The 21,196-nt window shown below is 45.0% G+C and overlaps 1 protein-coding gene across 9 annotated transcripts in view; it reads right to left on the reverse strand.

Annotated features, from left to right (window-relative positions):
- The window catches only part of Dapk2 (death associated protein kinase 2), a 140,738-nt gene that overhangs the window by 61,510 nt on the left and 58,032 nt on the right, over positions 1–21,196 (reverse strand). For 7 of the 9 annotated variants that reach the window (XM_076850918.2, XM_076850921.2, XM_076850919.1 and 4 more), the window contains exons 3-4: positions 15,017–15,238; positions 5,234–5,372 (exon numbers count right to left, since the gene is read on the reverse strand). In XM_076850918.2, the coding sequence (XP_076707033.2) occupies positions 5,234–5,372; positions 15,017–15,238 (361 nt within the window). The remainder of the gene's footprint in view (positions 1–5,233; positions 5,373–15,016; positions 15,239–21,196) is intronic. The other 2 variants (XM_076850916.2, XM_076850915.2) reach the window with 2 other exon arrangements.

Below are 21,196 nucleotides of genomic sequence, written 5' to 3' on the forward strand. Positions count from 1 at the left end.
ACTGAAGACCACAGTTCTCTTTTGTCTCTGTATTCCTGTGCCCCAAGCCCACACCAGTTCAACTCTCAAATGCATCACATCTATAGCAATTCATAACATATAATTTTTTAAAATTGAAGGGATTGCTTATTTGAAAGGGAAAACAGTGTAACCAGATGAGAAATTAACTATGTAAAGAATATGTTTATAGCACAGTATAGACCTTGGATTAACTGTGTGTAAAAAAGCATGAATTAAGGAAATAAAAAATCTGGATGGTTAGCATCTGGTGAAATAGAGTTTCCTTTCTGATTAAGTTCAAGTCCTCATCATTCAATATCTGTGTGATTCTTGGCGAATTATTTAATCTCTCTGAATTTCAATTGCTTTATGTGTTAAAAAAGTGAGAATATCTTCTACTTCAATGAATTAAATGAGAAAAAAAAAGATGTGTAAGCATGCTACATTCTAGAAAATTCCATATACACTTAAAGCATTATCATTATCATTCTTAGGAAAGCTTAACCATTGGTCCTGATCACACTATGAACCTAAGAACAGCACAGAGGATGATTCCAGGCACAACAGGGGTAAATCAAAAGGCCCGCTCAGAGTTTTGGCTTGCATCCAATTTTAATAATTTCTCATGATTTGTTCTTTTGCTTAAAATACTCTTAGTCCTGGAGACTCTTCCATTTCAGATTTTCAAATTGGATCAGGTTAGGGTGGGGATGGGAAAGAAGGGACACACCCATACTCAGGGAAAACTCCCAAATCCAAAATAAGCATAAAACCACGTACAAATACTCCCTAGAAGACCTTTATTTGTGTTGAAATGGGTGAGGTTCCTGGATGGCACTAAGCCCCACTTCCTAGTTGTTTGTCTTGCAGGAGGCTTGTCAGGTGCCACCTGGCACTGAGGGCCAGCCAGCCTCAGTGTCCCTTCCATCTGTGTAACTTCAACATCACCTACCCTTACCAACCCCAGTTTGCCACATCTATGGTGAATTTGCAACACACACCAGGATGATCTCCACTCTGTTCACACAGAGAGCTCACCCCTTGGAAGCAGGCATTATTTGGTGAGAATCCATTAGTGTTTATTTTATATGGCCTCCCATGGAGTCACTGTGAGCATCTCCCTGTACACAGTGGACCCCTGGAGGGCAGGTGCCATGTCACATTGATATTTGTCACTCTCCCCTCTGGATTATAGCAGGTCCTCAAGAAATGTTCACATTAGTGAATTAAACTCTGCCTGTAACCTCATTTACATTTTCCAAGTGAGACATGAAAGGGCCTTGCACATCCATAAGCACATTTGTTCTTCTATAAAGTATCCATTCATTCATTCAACACAGAGTGACTCATCATATGGCAAGCACTGTGCAGAAGAAAGTGATTCGTAATGATGCATGCTCTTAGCAGAAATTTGTACAAAGGGCAGCAAAAGCAGAGAAGCAGGCTAGTTTGTTTATTTATTTTTAGATCTAGTGATTGAACCCAGGGGAGCTTAACCACTGAGCCATATCCCAAGACTTTTAAAAAATATTATATTTAGAGACAGGGTCTCACTAAGTTGCTTAGGGTTTCACTAAGTTGGTGAGGCTTTGAACTTGCAATCTTCCTGCCTCCCCCTCCTGAGCCACTGGGATTATAGGCATGTACCACCATGTCTGGCCAGCAGGTTAATTCTTAGTTATACTTTTGGAGGTTGCAGAGATGGCAAAGGCCAAAGGAAATGCCACTTCTGCTGGCCTTGAAGAATGATCAGGAAGTCACTGGGGAGGAAAAAGGAAGAGCAGCAGCATCCTGGATGAGAGCAGCATGAACAGGAGGAGGAGAAAGGCCAAAATGTGCAGGGCTGGTGTTTTGGAGTGGGGAAGGGCAAATGAGGCCAGAAACAGGGCTAAGACAGTGCAAGAAAAGACTGAATGCCATGCTGAGAATGGATTCATGTATCCTATGGGTAGCAAGGACCCAGCACAAGCTAGACAGAGTGGTACATGCCTGTAATTGCAGCAATTTGGGAGAGCAAGATTGGAGGATTAAAAGTTTATGAAGCCTTGGCAACTTACGGAGACTCTGTGTCAAAATAAAAAACAAAAAGGACTGGGGATGTAGCTCAGTGGTAGAGCACTTGCCTAGCATGCACAAAGCCCTGAGTTGGAGCCCTATTACAGAAGAGAGAGAGAAAGAGAGAGAAGAAAGTTAAAAGAAAAAAGAAAGTTCCAGCCAGGAGACACACATTACCCACATTCTGAATGCAGGAAGCGTCTATTCAACCATGAGGGGATGTCTCTGAGTTCCAGCTACTCATCACTTCCCCAAGTTGCTGAGCTGGGCCTGAGTGAAGGGATTGATGAGTCAGGTAGTTAGAAAGCTCAAAGTCCATACACTGTAAGGATATACAGCCATGGGTGGGGATTAGCAGCATCACCACCCTACATGCTTTCAGGGAAACCTGGGCTGCCTCTTGGTCATGGGAAATGTTCAGACTGAGCCCAGGAGCTAGATACCAACCCAGGCCCCACCAGCAGTTCCACCTAGCAATCAATCTCAGGTCTCTGCTGGGCAATTGAGAACTGCATTAGCAGAGTACGTTTCCTTAGCCTATCAGATCCTGAAACACTAATGAGTTGTCTTCTCTTTTCCTCTATTATGGGAAGGGGAATAACAATAACAATTATTATTACAGAACACATATTCCATTTCAGCACTTCATGCCTCTTCTCTCTGTTACAACAACTCTGCCAGGTAGCTGTTGTTATTTGCAACAAAAATGTGTTGCATCCAAGAAGAAAAACTGAGGTTCAGATGTATCCTGGTACATGGGAGTGAGGAGCAAAGTCCCACCTGGCTGACTCCAAGCCAGCCCGCCTGCACCACATGATCTGCCACGAAGCAAACCAAACACCATGAACCTGTTTCAGTATCAGGCCTGAGGGCTCCAGCAAGAGAAAGACAAAGGAGCCCATTTTGAGACCGTCTTCTGGAGCCAGCAGACACAAGAAAACAACAAGTTAATTGTCCACAGGAAGGAGACCCAGGTGCAGTTTAGGCAGAGCATTTCCTGTTCAATGTATCACCACCCTGAAGTCCAAGGCCTGCCCAGGCATCACTCTCCTGTGTGATCCCAATTTTTACTCAACACCTCAGAGAAATATTTTCTAAATTCAAAATACTGTGACAATCAACATAACAAGGGGGGACTTGCTAAGGGGATTCACAGCAGGTCACCCTGTGAGGCAGGGTAAGAGCTGGGGCAGGAACCTATGTGAGGGAACTGAGCCTACACCTTGGCACAGCTGGGAGACTACGAGCATGCCATAGCTTCTCTGGGCCAGTCCCCCACACCAGAAATTGCATGTCATTCTGAACCCTGCCCTCTCCCTCATCTCCGCATTGAATTAGGTACCAAATCAATCCTCAGTTTGACCTCTGCAATAAATCTTTTTTAAAAATATATATATTTTGATTGTCAATAGATCTTTTATTTTATTTATTAATTTATATGAGGTACTGAGGATCAAACCCAGGGCCTCATACATGCCAGGCAAGTGCTCTACCACTGAGCCACAACCCCAGCCCTGCAATAGATCTTGGATCCATCTCTCCTCATGTCTCACCCAGATTATCAGCCTGCTAGCTGGGCCCCCAGCTGCCAGGCCATCCCCATCCTATCCATACTCCAGCCAGAGGGATGGCTCCGAAACACACCCTTGCTCACCCGGCCTCTGTATCTTTCAGGGTAAAGTGCAACCTCCTTGGCTTAGCTCCCACTCCTTTTGTCTGCCTCTTGCCCCTCTCCTGGCCTATTTCCCAGCCACTTAGCACTTATTCCCTTTGCCTGTACTTCCCTAAATGAACTGTGCTGTTTCATGATGTGTAATCTGCTGGCCTCTCTTCCTCAGAAGGGCCTTCCCCTCTGCTAACACCTGCCAGTCCTTCAGAAAACTCAACTCAAATACCATCTCTTCTAGGAAGCCCTCTCTGATACCCCAGTCTTAGGTATATCCTCATTTGGATCCCCAGTGCCCTTGTGCTTCTCTCTATCATACATTTAGAACCATTGATCTATCTTCTGTACTAAGCCATAACAGGCCTCAGGTGATTTTGCATCTCAGCAATATCCAGGCATCCAGGAGAGAGCCAGGTAAAAGGCCACAGGGATTTTTGGATAGAAGGCTGAATGGGCCTCCTTCCTAGAAACATGGGTCTGACCACAAGTTCAAGAACCTTTATTCGTTAGATATCTGCAAGGCTCATCAGATGTCTGTGTGACTGAGGTCAGTTACTAAGGAACAGATCCTTCTACTTTGACCACATTCTTTCTTCATGAAGTCCTATGTGGTCAGAGTGAACTTTATCAACCCTCAATGCCAGTTACCACAAATGATCAGTGGGCTCTGGAAGCAGTTTATGTCCAGTGTTTGGGGTCAGATGGAAGAGGGCAGCCAGTGGTCCCTGGGCTCAAAGATTTATAGTCTCTGGTGGAGGAATGCTGGAGGCTGCACCGTGCTCCCAGGGACCAGAGAGGCAGCCAACTTTAGCAATTCTCCAAACCCTCTACCCACTCAGGACAGAGCTCTTTGTTACTGAAAAGTTCAATCTTGTGAAATGGGTTTGGTTTTAAGTTTCCTGTCACTGGTCTACTTATTTAAAATCTATGTCCTACCTGACCCCTGGAAGAGAAAAGATGCCTGTAGTTAATTAAGAAGCTTCTTGAAGTCAGCCCTAATTTGCAGAAAGTCTGATAGATGAAATGAATCTGAAGAGGTGGACACTTGCCATGTTTCAATTATTTAATTAACTGATTGATTTTTATTTTACTTATTTTTTTTTAATGGTGCTGGGGATTGAATCCAGAGCCTTGTGTATGCTAATCAAGTGCTCTACCACTGAACTATATCCCTAGCCCTCAGGATTTTTTTCTTTTTTTTCTTTTTGGTTTTTAAAGTGCTAGGGATTGAACCTGAGGCTGTTCTACCCCTGAGCTACCAGCCCCTTTTTATTTTTGAGACAAGGTCTCACTACATTGCTCAGGCTGACCATGAGCTTGCAATCTTCCTGCTTCAGCCTCCCAAATCACTGGGATTATAGGAGAGTGACACTGTGCCCAGCTGCCCTCAGGATTTGAATTTTAAAGTAAGGGAAGAGAGCCAGGTAGGCACTGGGCCCTAGCTGGCAATGACATTGGGAAGGACTAGACCCCTTTTCCCTATGCTGATTTTCCTTTATTCCCCTTACTGACCTTAAGATCAAAGTGAGCAATTTTCTTTGTATGAAGGTAGTTCACCCCATCCAGGATCTGCTTAATGAAGCTGGTGGCTTCCTCCTCACTCAGCGACTCCTTCTGGGCCAGGAAATCAAACAGCTCTCCACCAGACACTCTGCAAGACACCAGCAGGAAGGGCCCAGGCCCGGTCAGCCTTGTGTGTCATGAGGCCAGGTGGATGGGTGCACCCTGCACCTGACCCCCAGGCATCCTGGAAGGCAGAATCCCCCTTGCCCTGCCTAGGATCTTGTCCAAGCAACATCAAACACTGATTGCTGTATTCTTTCTTTTGGGGGTCAAGGGCACAAATCACCTTGAGGATATTGCCAGAAAGGTCTCTGCTGACAGTTAGGCCCAGGTCCCTGGTTATCCTGGCAGTTACCATCTTCTCTGTATGACTGAGGTGGCAGAGAATGGAAAGAAGCATTGGGGAATGATGCTATGGTCTGAATACCTGTGTCCCCCCCAAATTCATATTTTGAAATTCTAATCCCCAAGATGATTATATTGGGAGGTGGGGCCTTTGGGGAGTGATTAGGTCATGAAGGTGGAGGCCTCATGAATGGGATTGGAGCCCTTATAAAAGAGACCCCCAGAAAGCTCATTCATCCCTTCCGCCTAGCAAGGGTACAGGAAAGATGCTATCTATGAGGAAGTGAGCCCTTACTAGACACCAAATTTGTTGGTGCCTTGATCTTGGGCTTTCCAGCCTCCAGAAGCATGAGAAATAAATTTCTGTTTAAATAAACCACCCAGTCCATGTTGTCATGAATGGGTTACGAATGGTGATTTTGGTGAGGGCTTGGAAGGACAGGAGGAGATTCTTGGTCTTGTAAGAGAATAATACCTTAGTGGTCATGAATAGAATGTTAGTAGGAATACGGAGGGTAAAGGCCATTCTGATGAGGTTTCAGATGGAAATAAGGAACAAGATGCTGGGCAATGAAGAAAAAGTCAAAGTAGCCAAGAACTTGGCTGAATTTTGTTTATATGCTGTGATTTGTGGAAGGTTGAATGAAGAAATTAGATATTTGGCTGAGAAAATTTCTAAATACAATGTTGAAGGAGTGACCTGGTTCCTCTTGACTGCTCACAGTAAGTAAAAAGAGAGAAATGTTTTATCTTTTTAATTTATTATTTATTTTATTCTTAGTTATTTTTATTTTTTGATTTTATTTTTTTGTAGCACTGGGGATTGAACCCTGCAGTGTTCTACATCTAAGCTACATTGCCATCCTTTCTTTTTTTCTTTTTTTGAGGGGGGTGGATTTAACTCAGGGGCACTTGACCACTAAGCCACATACATCCCCAGCCTTATTTTGTCTCACTGAGTTGCTCACCCTGTCTTAAAAATTTTTATTTTATGGTACTGGGGAATAAACCCAGGGGTACTTTATCACTGTGCCCGCAGCCCTTTTTTATTTTGATACAGAGTCTCTCTCTAAGTTACTTAGGACACAACTAAGTTGCTAAGTCTGGCTTTGAATTTGGAATCCTCCTGTCTCAGCCTCCTGAGTTGCTGGGATTATAGGCATGTACTACCACTCTCAGCTTGCCAATCCTTTTTTTAAATTTTTGTTTTGAGACAAGGTCTTGCTAAGTTGCCCAGGCCAGCCTCCAACTTGCAATCCTCTTGCCTTAGTCTACTGAGCTGCTGGAATCACAGGCACATGCCACTGTGACCAGCTGAGAAATATTTTAAAGATGGAATTATTTATCAAAAAGACAAGATAACTTAAAAGTGGGAAAAATTCTCAGCCTACTACATTGGGGGTAAAAAACGAGCAAACTTGTTTAGGAGAGAACAAAGGTGTGGCCAAGGATTGCTCATAAGGAGATTAATCTGGATCAGCCATGTCAAGGGAAGCCAGCTGCTACTCATCGAGACAATGGGGGAGATTAGTCAGCCATCTAATCTAATAATAATAGGGAGATTAGTCAATCTACAGTCCCAGACAATGAAAGAAAGACCCTGAAGTCATTTCAGGGATCATAGAGGAAAAGGGGGCTGCCCCTCCCATCACAGACCCATAGTGCCAGGTCCTGGGGGATAGAACCACCATAGGAGGGCTCACTACCCAGAGCTGCCTCCTAGCGTGGGCTCTCCAACTCTATCATCATCACACACTTCAGGTGTGGTTCCCAGAGGAGCCCTGCTGCGGGCTTTGTGTGAAGCAAAGTCACATGGGTATGGCTGCCTCCACCTAGGTTTCCCTGGAATGGGAGTCCTTGAGACTTCAAACCAATTGAGCCACAGGTGTGCTTCCTGCCAGGAGAATCCGTGAGAACTGAGGCATGGGCTGTGCATAGCAAAAGCACGAGGGCAGGGCCACCCAAAGCTGTATGGACAGGACCTCTGTCCCAGAGGGCTTGAAGGGCAGAGCATTAAGCCAAAAAGTACTCTAGAGTCTCAGGTTTTAGACTGACTCAGAACCTGTCACTCCCACCAGGTGCAATGGTGCACGCCTGTAATCCCAGAGGCTCGGGAGGCTGAGGCAGGAGGATCGTGAGTTCAAAGCCAGCCTCATAATTTATCAAGACCCTAAGCAATCAAGTGAAACCCTGTCTCCAATAAAATATAAAAAAGGGTTAGGGTGTGGCTCGGTGGTTAAGCACCCCTGGATTCAATCCCCAGTACAAAAAAAAAAAAAAGAACCTGTCACTCTTTTCCTCTTTCCTATTTCTCTTTTTTGGAATGGTAATGTCCATTCCATGCCTGTCTCACCATTGTATTTTGGAAGTATATAACACATTTTATGTCACAAATTCATAACTGGAAAGCAATTTGCCTCAGAATGAATCATACCTTGAGTCTCACCATAACTGATTTAGATGATATTTAGATGAGACTTTGAACTTTAAACTTTGTAGTTGCTAGGAAAGCAGTTCAGTGTTAAAGCATTGGCTTAGCATGTGTAAGGCCCTGTGTTCAATTTCTGGCACCAAAGTAAACAAACTTTGGATTTGATGCTGGACTCAGTTAAGAATTTAGAGACTGTAGAGAGCCAGCTGTGACCCTGCTCTGAGTTACTCCACGTAGTATGGAACAGCAGTTTTCAGCTCGTGCCTAACCCTGAGTTACTCTGGTGTTAGCCCTGAGTTATGAAGCAGCAGTTTGCCCTGAGTTACTGCATTTTGAGTCAAGTGCTAAGGCAGCATGACTTGGTAATGTTCCTGGTCAAACTGCTAAACCACTAGGTGTTGGACATATAGAACTTACAAAAAAGAACAACCCCAAGCTACACAGCACAATCATAAGGCACAAACTGATGAATAGATTAATTGTACTAATAAAAAAATGACCACCTATGAACTTCTCAAATTAAATCAGAGGCAGATGGATGTATGAGTGTATCAAAGCCTCATCAGAGAAAATAGGTTCATGAGCTTATCAAACACACTAGACCACCAAATGATTCAACTCTCTTACCTGAAGCATTCAGGGAAGGACCCCTAAGACAGGACACACTGGTCCTTTACCCCATCACCTTGTCAGACCACTTGACAAGTTCCTTGAACAAGTTCTTAGGCTGGTTCTTAATCTCCTCTGACCACCTGCAGTAACGGTTTTGCCTCTGTGCTACCTCTTTAACAGTGGCTACATTAACTCTTTCTTAGCTGTTCAGTAACCTATACTTCATTGTATGAAGTATGTGTGTCTTGAGTAATATAATTAAGATTGGAATGGAATAAAAGAATCCATGCAGCTCGGTGCGGTGATGCACCCCTGTAATTCCAGCTACTTGGGAGGCTGAGGCAGGAGAAACACAAATTTGAGACCAGCCTGAGCAACTTAGTAAGACCCTGTTTCAAAATTAAAATAAAAAAAAATTTAAAGGGTTGGGGATGTAGCTTCATGGTAGAACATTCTGGGTCCAATCCCAGTATGGAATTGGGAGGAACAGAAAGAAGAAGAAGAGGAGGGGGAAATAGTTGGGTGTGGTAGCATATACCTCTATTCCCAGCAAATAGGGAGGCTGAGGCAGGAAGATTACGAATTTGAGGACAGCCTCAGCAACTTAGCGAGAACCTGTCTCAAGATAAAAAATAAAATGATATTTCTCAGTGGTAGAATGCCCCTGTGTTCAGTTGCCAGTATGCCCCAACACAAAGAAAACTAGAATTACATATTTAGTTCATATTACATTTCTATTGGACAATAGCAATAGGAAGGCACCTCCTTTAGATCTAACTACCAATTTACAGGAAATATAGGGGGCAGAGGAATGTGCTGAATAACTGTGAAAGGAATAAGTTAAATCTGAACTGAGATAATTACCAGGCCAAATGACCAAATTTTTCTAACGAATCGATGGCATAAAAAAAAAGAAGAGGAAAAAAAGAGAGCAGGAGGAAGGTGAAAGGGAGACAAGAGAGTGAGACAAAAATGGCACATTGGCGCAAACCATCTGCAAGAGCTGCAGTGTCATTCTGTTCACACGGCTAAAGTGGCTACCTTAGTGTTAGGGGTGAGTCTGGTGCACTCTTTTCCCAGTGTCTCATGGTGAAGTCATTGGGTGCCCCACCCTACCCCTACACTGACCTGGGACAGGTGCTAGAAACTGGAGCACCCCCACAGACACTGCAGGAGTCACCTTGAGTTGCAGACTGGGGTCAAAGGGCCAGGATAGGATCCCAATTCTTCTACACCAAAGACTCAACCTTGACCTTGGGGTGGGGCATGTGAAAATTCTAGGGCTCAGCTTTCCTTCTTGTGAAACAGGAGAAGAAAACAGTCTAATCGCCACCTCTGGGGTGGGGGTGGGAGTGGGAGGAATCTTGATGCAATGTTGGGCACAGGCTATAAGGTCTTTGATAAAGTTCTTGAAGTGAAAACCATGCACAGTATCACTGCTTGGGTGGCGGAGGTGGAAAAGGGCTTGATTTTGCGTTCAAAGTTTGCCACCTGTGCAACGTGCTTTCCCAGACATTCTCTCACTTGTGCCTTTCATCCACCCTGAGAGGTATGATGGAATGACTATCTCCATTCGTCAGATGATGAAACTGAGGTCCCAAGAGAGTATGTGACTTGCCCAAGGTCCCGTAGCTAGTAAGTGATACAACCAAGATTTAGACCCAGGTTTCCTAAGTCCAAGTCCACCACAGGTCCCTTGCCATGTTCTCTCCACATTGTAAAGCCTGAGCTGTTGATGCAGAGTGAAAGCCACCCAGGCACTGCCCTGCTGTTCAGTTACAGCCAGGCCCTCAACACACTGGACATCTTTATCTGACTCTCCCCCGAGCCAGGTTATCTTTGATTCCACTGCACCTAGTATGAGAAAGCCATTCAAAGAAGTTGGGTGAATAAAACAAAGGAAAGAAACAAAACATTTAAAATATTAATATGAGCCAGGAGCTGTGTGCATGTCTGTAATCCTAGCAACTCAAGAGGCTGAGGAAAGAGGATCGGAAGTTCTAGACAAGCCTCAGCAACTTAGCAATGCCCTAAGCAACTTAGTGAGATCCTGTCTCAAAATTAAAAAAAAAAAAAAAAAAAGAAAGAAAGAAAAAGAGCTGGGGATGTGGCTTAGTGGTTAAGTACCCCTGGGTTCAATCCCTGGTACAAAAAAAAATATGGGCCAGGGTCTATGGTACATACCTGTAATCCCAATGACTTGGGATGCTGAGGCAGGAGGATCAGCCAGCTTCAGCAACTTAGTGAAACCTTGTCTCAAAATAAGAAGTAAAAAGAGGTAGTAATACACCTCAGTGGTACAGCATCCCTGGGTTAAATATCTAGTACCACATAAGAATGAATAAATGAGTGAATAAATAAGTAATAAGAGAATATTCTGTATCATATAGACAGCAAAAACTTGGCATAGACAAGGGGCCTCTCCAGAGCCTTTTCAGATTTTCAAATCTGTTGTGTCACCTCTGAAACACAGACCCCAGTCCCACCCTTGTCTTCTATACTCCTAGCCCCCCAACTGGGTTGTATGAGGCTATGACCTCCAGCAAATCTCTCAGTCTAAAATAATAATTCTACTATTCCTACTTTAAATAAAGTGTTGCATAAATGTAAAAGATTATCATTCTAATGGTGATCTATCCTGTTACCCCAAAGCCACTAAAGTGAAAACCGAAGCTGGGTGAGGACTTTGGGAAGTAGTAATTTGTCATCTGTTTGAAGATGTGACCTGGGCAGGAGACCTGGTGTGACATGATCTCCTTGGGATGAAAAAGGGAACAGTTATTGCAGCCCTTAGAATCTCTCCCAGAGACTCAGAAAGTGGAAGGCTGAGGAGTCTACCCAAGGTGATTATCCAAGCCCTGGATACCCAGGCTGGGGACATTCACATCAATGCTCAGGTGCCTCTTTTCCAAGCCTAATCAAGTAGCCTGGGCTTTATTTCTTTTTCCCATGAACACAGTTATTTTTTCTTCTCTTTTTTTTCTTTTTAAAAAGAGACAGGGTCCCACCCTGGGGATAAATCTCACTGTAGAGTACTTGCCTAGCATAGCTCTGACTTCAAATGCCAGCACCACAGCGGGAGCGGAGCGAGAGTGAGACAGAGGAAGAGGGAGAGAGAGAAGAGGGAGGGAGAGGAAGAGAGAGACAGGGTTGAGAGCAGTGGCTATTCACTATTAAATATTGCCTGTGGGCACCCAAGGGGCATAGTGGGCTTAAGCCACCTTTCTTCCTCAGCCTCCTGAGTATCCACCACGATGTGGCCAGCAACAAAGTTTCTACCAAAGACTTCTTTGACTCTATGACCTCTGCTCTGGAGTCATTTCCCATCTCCTTCCAGGCTTCATTTCATACCTAAATCTCCTTAGCTTTTTGATATGGAAAGTAAAATGAATAGCCTGGCCTCTTCCTCAAGCCTTCCAGGATTGTTCCTTGCCTGCTAACCTGACCTTTGTCTCCTTCCTCCCTGCAGGTTGGTCTGCTGCCCAAATGCTTTCCAGAACTCTTCCAGGAATGTATGCACAAATGATCTGCTTATGTAGCAGTGGAGAGAATGCTGCCAGAGCTGCTGCACCCAGGAAGCTGGACTCAGCACCACCACCACCCCATTCTCTGGTTTGTAACCACAGGGTATCACTTTCTGCAAGCTTGGAGTCTGGGAGGTCCTGAGTAGTTGGGGATGCAATGAGGGGCCTGCCTGGCCCTCACAGGAAGGCTGATGTTCTTCACAGAAAGCTCCATATAAGACATGAGTTAATCTACTGAGATTTTGAATATATTCCTCCTACCACACTGAAGTCAACTTGTATGGACAATTAAGTTCTTCCCAACCCTGCCTTCAGCTGCCATGTCCAGAGGCAACTCCTTCTAAGGAGTCACATATGGGATAGTGACAGCTGAAAGGAGCTTGAGTCAGGTTTGGTCATGTCCTCCTCCTCCTAACTGCTTTAGCAGAAAGTAAATGGAAGCTCTATACCAGACAAGGTGCTGAGAGGGGCCATGGAATCAGGATGGGACTCTCATCAAACCTGTAACTAAGCAGTTTCAACTGAGCAAGTGGACGCCAACACCCATGTTCAACTACTAGGCAAAACTAGTAACTTAGAGGGCAGAGCGAGGATCCAGAAGTCAAAGATTCCTACAGGCCCAACATGATTCACCAAATATAATCACAAAAAGCCCATGAATTCCTCTCCTTGGAGGTCTTCCCTCTCAGACTCTGGCCACACATGGTTTAGACATAGTCTTAGTGAACTTGGGTCTTTCCTAATTTTAAAAATCTTTAGCACTGCCAGACACAATGACACACAACTCAGGAGGCTGAGGAAAGAAGATCTCAAGTTTGAGGACAACCTGGGAACCTTAGTGAGATACTGACTCTGGTGATGTAGTTCAGTGGTAGAGCACCTCTGGGTTCCACCCCTAGTACCAAAAAGAAAAAAAGAAGTCCTTAGTACTCCATAGATAGGCATCCTGAGAGCCGAGAGAAATGAGACAACTTAGAAGTGGAGACAGAAATTGTGAACAATCAAAACTCAACAAGCACAGTAGCTCAGACAAGTGGCAGGAGCATCAGTGCAATGCAATGGATGGTGCGTGCCCCTGAGCTCCCAAGAAGAGGGCCCATTACTAATGACTGACTGTGAGCCCTGCAGGCCATCCCTGGGGGAACACATCAGGCTTTTATCTGGGTCAGACAGGCATAGGGTCACGTATAAGAAAAACAGAATGGACACTGGATGCTATAGAAGGGTAGAACACAGACAATTCTATGCATTTAAACATTGGGCTTGAATCAAATACAAGAATATACAAATGTTCTTGTACTTCTTCTTTTTTTAAAAAAATTATTAGTTGTAGATAGACACAATACCTTTGTTTTACTTATTTATTTTTATGCGGTGCTGAGGATTGAACCCAAGGCCTCACACCTGCTAAACAAGTGCTCTATCACTGGGCCACAACCCCAGTCCATCTTGTACTTCTTAAATATCTTGCCAACAAAAAGATAGTTCTTAAAATAGAATGATTTCAAATGTCAGGTAGTACACCCAATTTTTTGGCAGGTTAAGGATGGCTACCTGGTTTGCAGGTGAGATCTGAAATGGAGCCATGAGGTAAACTACTCAAGTTCAAGGATCACTGAGGTAAATGCCCCCATTTCCTTGCTCACTGGCAGATGCATATGTTTATGAAGCTCAGAACATTATTTTTAAATTTTTTATAAAATTTATTCCAGACTGAGTCTCACTAAATTGCCCAGGCTGGCCTTGAACTTGAGATCCTCTTGACTCTGCCTCCCAAGTATCTGGGATTACAGGAAGGTGCCAACATGCCCAGCTAGAACATTTTCCTAGACATAGCCACTGTGACCTGGGCCACAGTGCAACTCAAACCCTGTTGTTTGCCAGGGCCCTAACTCTCTGTTCTTTGGAGAAGGCGCCAAGTAAACATGACAGTGGCCAACCAACCCCTGGAATCTTGGTGTCATCTATCCAAATTCCACCAACCACTGTGAAGTCCTCCTCACCTAGACCAACACAATGCTGTCCTGCCTCATGTCTATAGCTCTCTGCACAAGTCATATGGACTCCAGTCCTGGCCCTGTCATTTCCTGGCTTATAAGTGACCTAGCCTGCCAGTGTTCTTGTCTGTAAATGGGGATAATAAGAGTCATCATGTGATAGCATTGTTCTGAGGGCTAGACCAGGTAATAGAAGTGCTTGGCTCAGTGAATACAAAATAACTCCTGTGTTAGACAACATTTCTGTCATCACAGTTGTTGTAAGGATTGGACAAGATGACAAACGTAATGCACCCATAAAATGCTTGCCTATAGTCGGCCTCTCTAAATAATAGCTATCAGGAAACAATAAAGGTGTTAAACAGAGTACACATACAGTGGATTTTCCCCAGGAAAGGGCTGGAGAAGAGCGTCATAGAGCTCAAAGGATGTTTGTTCTTCCCCTCCTCATAGAACAGATCCCTTCATTACAGCTTCCCCTGCTCCCCACCCCACCCGCTGCCCCCTCTCACCCTCCCTCATGCTCCTCCAGCCAGGAGATGACCCAGCGCCAGTCATTTCTTCCCTTCCATCCCCAGGACCAATGAAAACAAGACTGAGACCATCGCCCTCTGCCCCTGCTACTCAGCAAGCTTGTCTGTCCCCTCTTTGGTCCAGTTTCAGAAGAAGCATGGGGGTGATTGAGGAAGAGGAAAACTGCCCACCACTGTCTTCACCTCTGGTCTGAGCTTTGGTTGGTCATTGCTATCCCCCAGCCTTAGCTAAAGCTTTCACCACCCTGCCCGCCCCTCCTGCCCCCGTGGGTCACTGGCACCTCACTCACAGCTCGAGGATGAGCACCACATCGGTGCGGTTCTCGTAGACATCGTGCAGCGTGATGATGTTGGGGTGCAGCACCTGCCGCAGGATGCTCACCTCCCGCTCGATCTCTTCCCGGCACACACCCCGCCGGCTGGCCCGGCTCTGTCGCTTCTTGATGAACTTGGCCGCATACTCTAGTCCTGTGCTCTTCTCCCGGCATTTCTTCACAATGGCAAACTGGCCACTGAAGGAACACAGACACAAACAATTAGGATGTCCTGTGCCCACTGGGGAAGTTACCCCCACTGCCAGCTACTGGGTTACTAATTCAGTCATTCTACCAGAACAGGACAAATCATGCCCTTGGCCAGCATCCACACCTGGCTGACAACCAGTGACCAAGATGGCACAGGTACTTGGCTTCCCTTTTGTTCATAAATCTTCTACCTTTAACTAGGAATGCATGTAAAAATTGTTATCCTGAGTATACAAAGGTGAACACCAAAAGTATTGACTTGATTAGGATGACAGCCTTGTCCTTACAAAGCATCACCTTGCAAAGTTGGCACCCAAGTCTAATCCACCAGTTGAAACCACAGTGTTATAAGCAGGCGGTCTTGATAGGTATTCTGGTTGGGGTGGAGGCTGGGGTACAGGCAGCCTGACAAGGGTAGTCATCATAGTGGGAGACCATGACAGTGTGACTACAGAGTTATAAAATTAGGAAACTGAGGCACTGGCTTGCCTGAGGTCATCACAGTGTTAATCCCAAACCCAAGCCTCAAAAGTTGGCTGCCTAACCCACGGTCCACAAAGCCCCTCAGGCCGTCACAGGGGTGAAGGCCTGCTCCGTAGCAACTGGGGCTGGGCCTAGGAATCCTTCACTTCATCCTTTCAAGGCAATAACCATGAAAGGGTGCCCATGCCAGAGGGGCAAGTAGCCCTGAGCCAGCTTTCCTAAGTGCTCCAAGGGCAGCCCACCCCCAAGAGAAGAGCAGCAATCTTATGCTTCTCTATCTCTATGCAGGCCATCAGCAGGGGCAGATCTAAGTCCCTGCAGACTGTCAGTGGCCACACCTCTTGAGGGTTCTCATAATCCCTTTTTTCTCTGCCCCAGGTTTTCTTGCCACCCCACAAACCCACTTCTTGGGTAACCCAGAATATTTTGTTTTGTTTTGTTTTTAGTACTAGATTTTAAATACAACGGTGCTCTACCCATGAGCCACATCCCCAGCCCTTTTTATATTTGTTTTGAGATGGGCTTTTATCAAATTGCTGAGACCAATCTCAAAGTTGCAGCCCTCCTGCCTCAACCTCCCCAATAGCTGGGATTACTGGCTTGAGCCATCACACCCAGATCAGAAAGTTTTACGGTTCAGCTTAATGGCTTAATAAGGGACCACCAAATTCCAGACTAAAGAAGTATTCTCTTAGTGGCTCTGGGGTGATGAGATACCCTGGATATTTGCCTCAACCTCAGAAAACAGCATTACATCTAGACCATTCTATTATTAGAAAAACCCTAAGTCAGATGGTCTTCAAAATAAACTGAGTGACAACAAGAAAGTCATGTCGAGCAAGCAAGGCATAGATACACCAACACTTACACAGCATTCTATGGCAAGCACTTTAGAAATGTCACAAACGCAGGTTCATGAATGTCTCCTTCCTCATCCCCCATTCACTCAACACTGAGCATCTGCTGTGTGCTGGGCAGTAAGGAGCAGGGACCAAAGGCACAGGCAACAGGTGCAGAGGGAGTTCTGGGGAGAAAGAGGTCCCTGGGGACCGGGCTGGGCATGGAAGGCTTTCTGGAGCCAAATTTATATTGCACTGTCCACTAACTCTAAAGTTTCAGCTATTTAGACCCCAAACATTGGTTCTCAGTTGCCCATACACTAGGGACTGATACAGATGGAGTGAAGCCAGAGGGAATACATTCAGTGTGTCTCTAACACTGATGGTCACTAGGAGCTACTTCTGGCCTTGGGGACATTGGGTCCTGAGAGGATGCCAGCAAACACTTGACAAACCTTCTGGTTCCAGACGGCTGTGAGCCTTGGTGGCAGCGCAGCCACATTCCTCTTCTTCTGATGCCTCAAGAGGCTACTGGCATTTCAGAGTTCTTGTGGCCTTGTCATAGCAGCCCTGAGTTTCTACTTGTCTGATGGAGAACGTGAAGCTGAACAATTTTCAGTGGGCTGTTCAAGCTCACAGAGCATGCGGGTGGTAGCACCAAGTCCCCCTTCTCCCAATCCCAAGCTGTTTTGACTACATTAGGGTTTGGGAGGGGCAAAAAGCAATTTTGTCAAGTAGAGCTACAGGTTTTAGGTCACCTTGACATAGCCTACTCTTTGTCTTATGAGGGGAACAGAGACATTTTTCTATGTCACATGCCTGAAAAATTCCTCAAACTCTCAAAAAGCAAATGAGTGTTTGCTTTTCCCTCTTGAGTTTCTTCCTTGTGAGAGCAGCATTGCACTGGGAGATGACTGGGACAGACTTAATCTCCCTCCAAAGAAAGTATTTTGAGAGTGTGTGACTAAGAGGAGCCAAATACCAAGCCCACACCTTGCATCTCACCTCTCCTCACTGGGGAAGGACCCTGTGCTCAACCTGCTGTGGGGAATCTCAGGGAGGGCAAAGGTAGCTGGCTGGTTTACCTCATCTGATTGAGCCATTTAGGGAAGAGAGAACACCCTTCTCCAGGGCCATGCCCCAAGCCCCCATAATGGAGATTGATCAACAATATCAGTCTTCAAGATCAGACAGGCATGGCCTTAGGAACTTATTTATGCTATCACATGGTTCAAGTTGCTACCTGCTCTGAACATCAGTTTCTTTATCTGTAAAATAGGAATCATGATTCCTTGGCTAGATAATTATGAAGACTGGAAATATTTATAATGTTGGCCCAGCATCAGCATAACCACTAGCTCAGGTGAAAGCTGAGCACAGGCACCTACAGCCAGAAGTCACTGATTCAAATGGTCTGGAATGTATGGCTAAGAAATTGGCATAATTTTAAAAGAACCCCTCCCCTATGATTCCAGAAAATAGCCAGATGTGGAATATCCCTGTCCCCCGCCCCACTACCCCCAACGCCAGTACAGGAACTAGAACCAGAGGGCACTCTACCAATGAGTTACACCTCAAAGACTTTTTGTTTTTTGAGACAAGGCCTCACTATGTTGCTGAGGCTAGTCTTGAACTTGAGATCCTCTTGCTTCAGCCTATCAAGTAGCTAGGTTTACAAATGTGTCCTACTACACTCTGCAGGGATATCTCTTTTCTAAACAATTAGCCAACTCTTTGATCCTAGTGCACTTGTTCTCAGCCTTGGTGGGATATTGGAATCCCCTGAAAACTTTAAAACTCCTGGGGTCTAGGTCTCAGCCTGGAGATTCTGAGCTCCTAGCTTTTAGCTACAGCCTGGAGATAGAGATATTTAAAAGCTCTCTGGTAACTCATGGGCAGCCAGGGCTGAGAACCACTGACTTACAATAGCCCTCTATCTCCATTTCACACATGAAGAAACCACACCATTGTTACTCTTATCATTTCTGTCATTTGCAATATTATACATCTAGCTGCAGCATTCTTTTATCTTTAAGGGAAGTAGAGGGAATCAGAAGGAGCATCTCTCCCATTAGCATTTTTTTAAACTATGGATTGTACCTAGAGACTCGCACATACCAGGTAAGCACTGAGTTATATCCCAAGCCCTTTTTTATTTTTTATTTTAAGACAGTCTTACTAAGTTGTCTAAGCTGGACTCAAATATACAATCCTCTGACTCAGCCTCAAAAGTAGCTGAGCTGGGATTATAGGCATGCACCACCTCCTTCAGCTCACCAGCAGTTTTGGATTGAGAGGGTCAGCAATAAAATTACGGTGGTATTAATTCACAATCTATGACAGATTGCCTAGGCCACAGGGGATAAGAGAAGTGGAATTTTGCAGTGGACTACCCCATAACCATTGTACTCCTGACAGATTCAAAAAAGCAGAACCTGACATGGCCCTATTACCCAGTCAGAGTGCACCAGCAAACCTAAGGGCAGGTAAAGACAGTGATGGTGACAGGCATTGACAGGCTCTGCAGCCAGATGGTGAGGCCCCACAGTATGGAAGCCAACCAGATGGGCTATGAGGGAGACAGGTAGGTAGTAAGGGCTTCTCTTAGGAGAGTGACACCCAGGGAATCATGTAGGAAGGGAGCAGAGGAGAGACAGATAACCTCTAATGATCATCATTACCAACACTAATTCAAAAATTATGGGAAGAAATAGGGCTGGGTATATAGCTTAGTGATCAGTACTTATCTAGTATGCATAAGAGTCTAGGCTCAATCTCCCCACCCCCCTCCTATCCCCTTCCCCATCTGCACAAGAGTTTCATAGGTATGGATAAGGAACTGCCTTCTCAGTTCATATCTCTCCCTTTGTCACCTGAAAAAGCTTCCTATCAGAAAATTCCAAAAAGCCTGTGACAACTCTGAACAGAAATGAAAGTTTCCATTTCACTCTCCAAATTTCTGTCTCTGGGCTGGCATCAGGAGATATAGGTTCTAGTTAGAGACCTTCCATTAACCCGCTATGACCCTGAGTAGCCTGTGCAGGCCCCTGGGCCTTAGTTTCCACCCTTGTCAAATGGAGACAATAAAACCTGTTCTACCCACCTCCCAGGATTGTTTGGGAAATCATGAGATCACGTCTGCCATCCAGCTGCAGGAAAGCCAGGAGGTGTGGACAGGTGGGAACTCGGTGCCTGAGGCTGGCTTGCAAAGTCATGTAAGAAGGTTTAGCAAAGGACAGTAAATCCTCAAGACATAGAAACTATCTTGCCTACTCTGCCATTACAATCTCTTGAAATTCTATTAAGAACTTGCCTCTCTGAGAAGGATCAGTTCCTCACTCATTCAGCACTTGGGAGGACAGAGTGGACTGGGTGGAGATTAGGTTGAAGGCAAATGTACTTGCATCTAAACTTGGCAGGGTCTAGGTTGGCACCTCACACAGGTTCTCCTGTTGTCTGCCTAGGAACTGCACAAAACAAGTACACCTAGAATAGCCTGTCAGTTCTCAGAAATGTCCCAACCCCAGCTCCTAAACTGCATGGAAGAGCCTTACTCAATCCTCCCAAATTCTTCACTGTGAAGTGGGAATAACCTGGAAATGACCCAAATGTCACACTATGGGATAGATCTGCATAGCAATATAGACAGTATAACTATTCTTTTTATAAACTAATCTTACATTCTTTCTTTTTCTTTTTTTCTTCTTCCTCGCAGTACTAGAGATTGAATCCAGGAGCTCTACCACTGAGATATATCTCCAGCCTTTTTTGCTGGTTTGTTTTGTTTTTGGAGACAGGATCTTGCTAAGTTTCTCAGGCTGGCCTCAAATTTGTAATCCTTCTGCTTTAGCCTCCTAAAAGAGTGGGATTATGATGTGTGCCACCATGCCTGGCTCACTTTTTTTTTTTTTTTTAATATTTGCAGGCATTATCTTAGTTCAATTTTACCAATGAGAAAACTGAGGCTTGGAGAGGTTAAATGACTTGGAAGTTGAACCAGGCAACAAAGTGAGGATACAAATCCATGTCTACTGATTGCAGCTTCAGTGAAGCTCTCTAGGTAACTAGCTTGCAGTGGTGTGCCAAGTAGTGGGGGGAAGACCCACCATAGAAGGGAGGAGTTTTGTGTATGGGTTTCTGTTTGTTTGTTTATTTGTTTGTTTGAGGTGCTGGTGATGGAACCCAGAGCCTTGCACATGCTAGGCAAGCACTCTCCCACTTAGCTACACCCTCAGCTCCCAGGAAGGTATTTTATTCCTGCTCTTGTTTAAAAGCTTGGCACCTGCTGATAATAAAAAGCATAGTGATTTTTTTATACTTTATTTTATTATTGGTGTTAAATTCTCAGGGCCTGCATTGAGGCAGACCACTCCCACTGCCCTCCCACCCCCATCCTCTGTGGAAGCCATGGCCAACTGGATGTGTTCTGTCAACTCCCAGGGACCAGCTGCTGAAGATTTTGTAAGGACTATGAAAACAATAGATCTAACTCATTCTCCTCAGTCATCTCTAAAGTGGCAATGAATTGAGTGACTCATCCCAAAGCCACCACTTTATCAAGATGGAGATGGAGCTGCACAGAATGCAAGGTCCCTAAAACCCAGGGACAAGATGCCATGTGAGG

The sequence above is a fragment of the Callospermophilus lateralis genome, chromosome 3 (assembly GCF_048772815.1).
Source record: "Callospermophilus lateralis isolate mCalLat2 chromosome 3, mCalLat2.hap1, whole genome shotgun sequence".
Classification (NCBI taxonomy): domain Eukaryota; kingdom Metazoa; phylum Chordata; class Mammalia; order Rodentia; family Sciuridae; genus Callospermophilus; species Callospermophilus lateralis.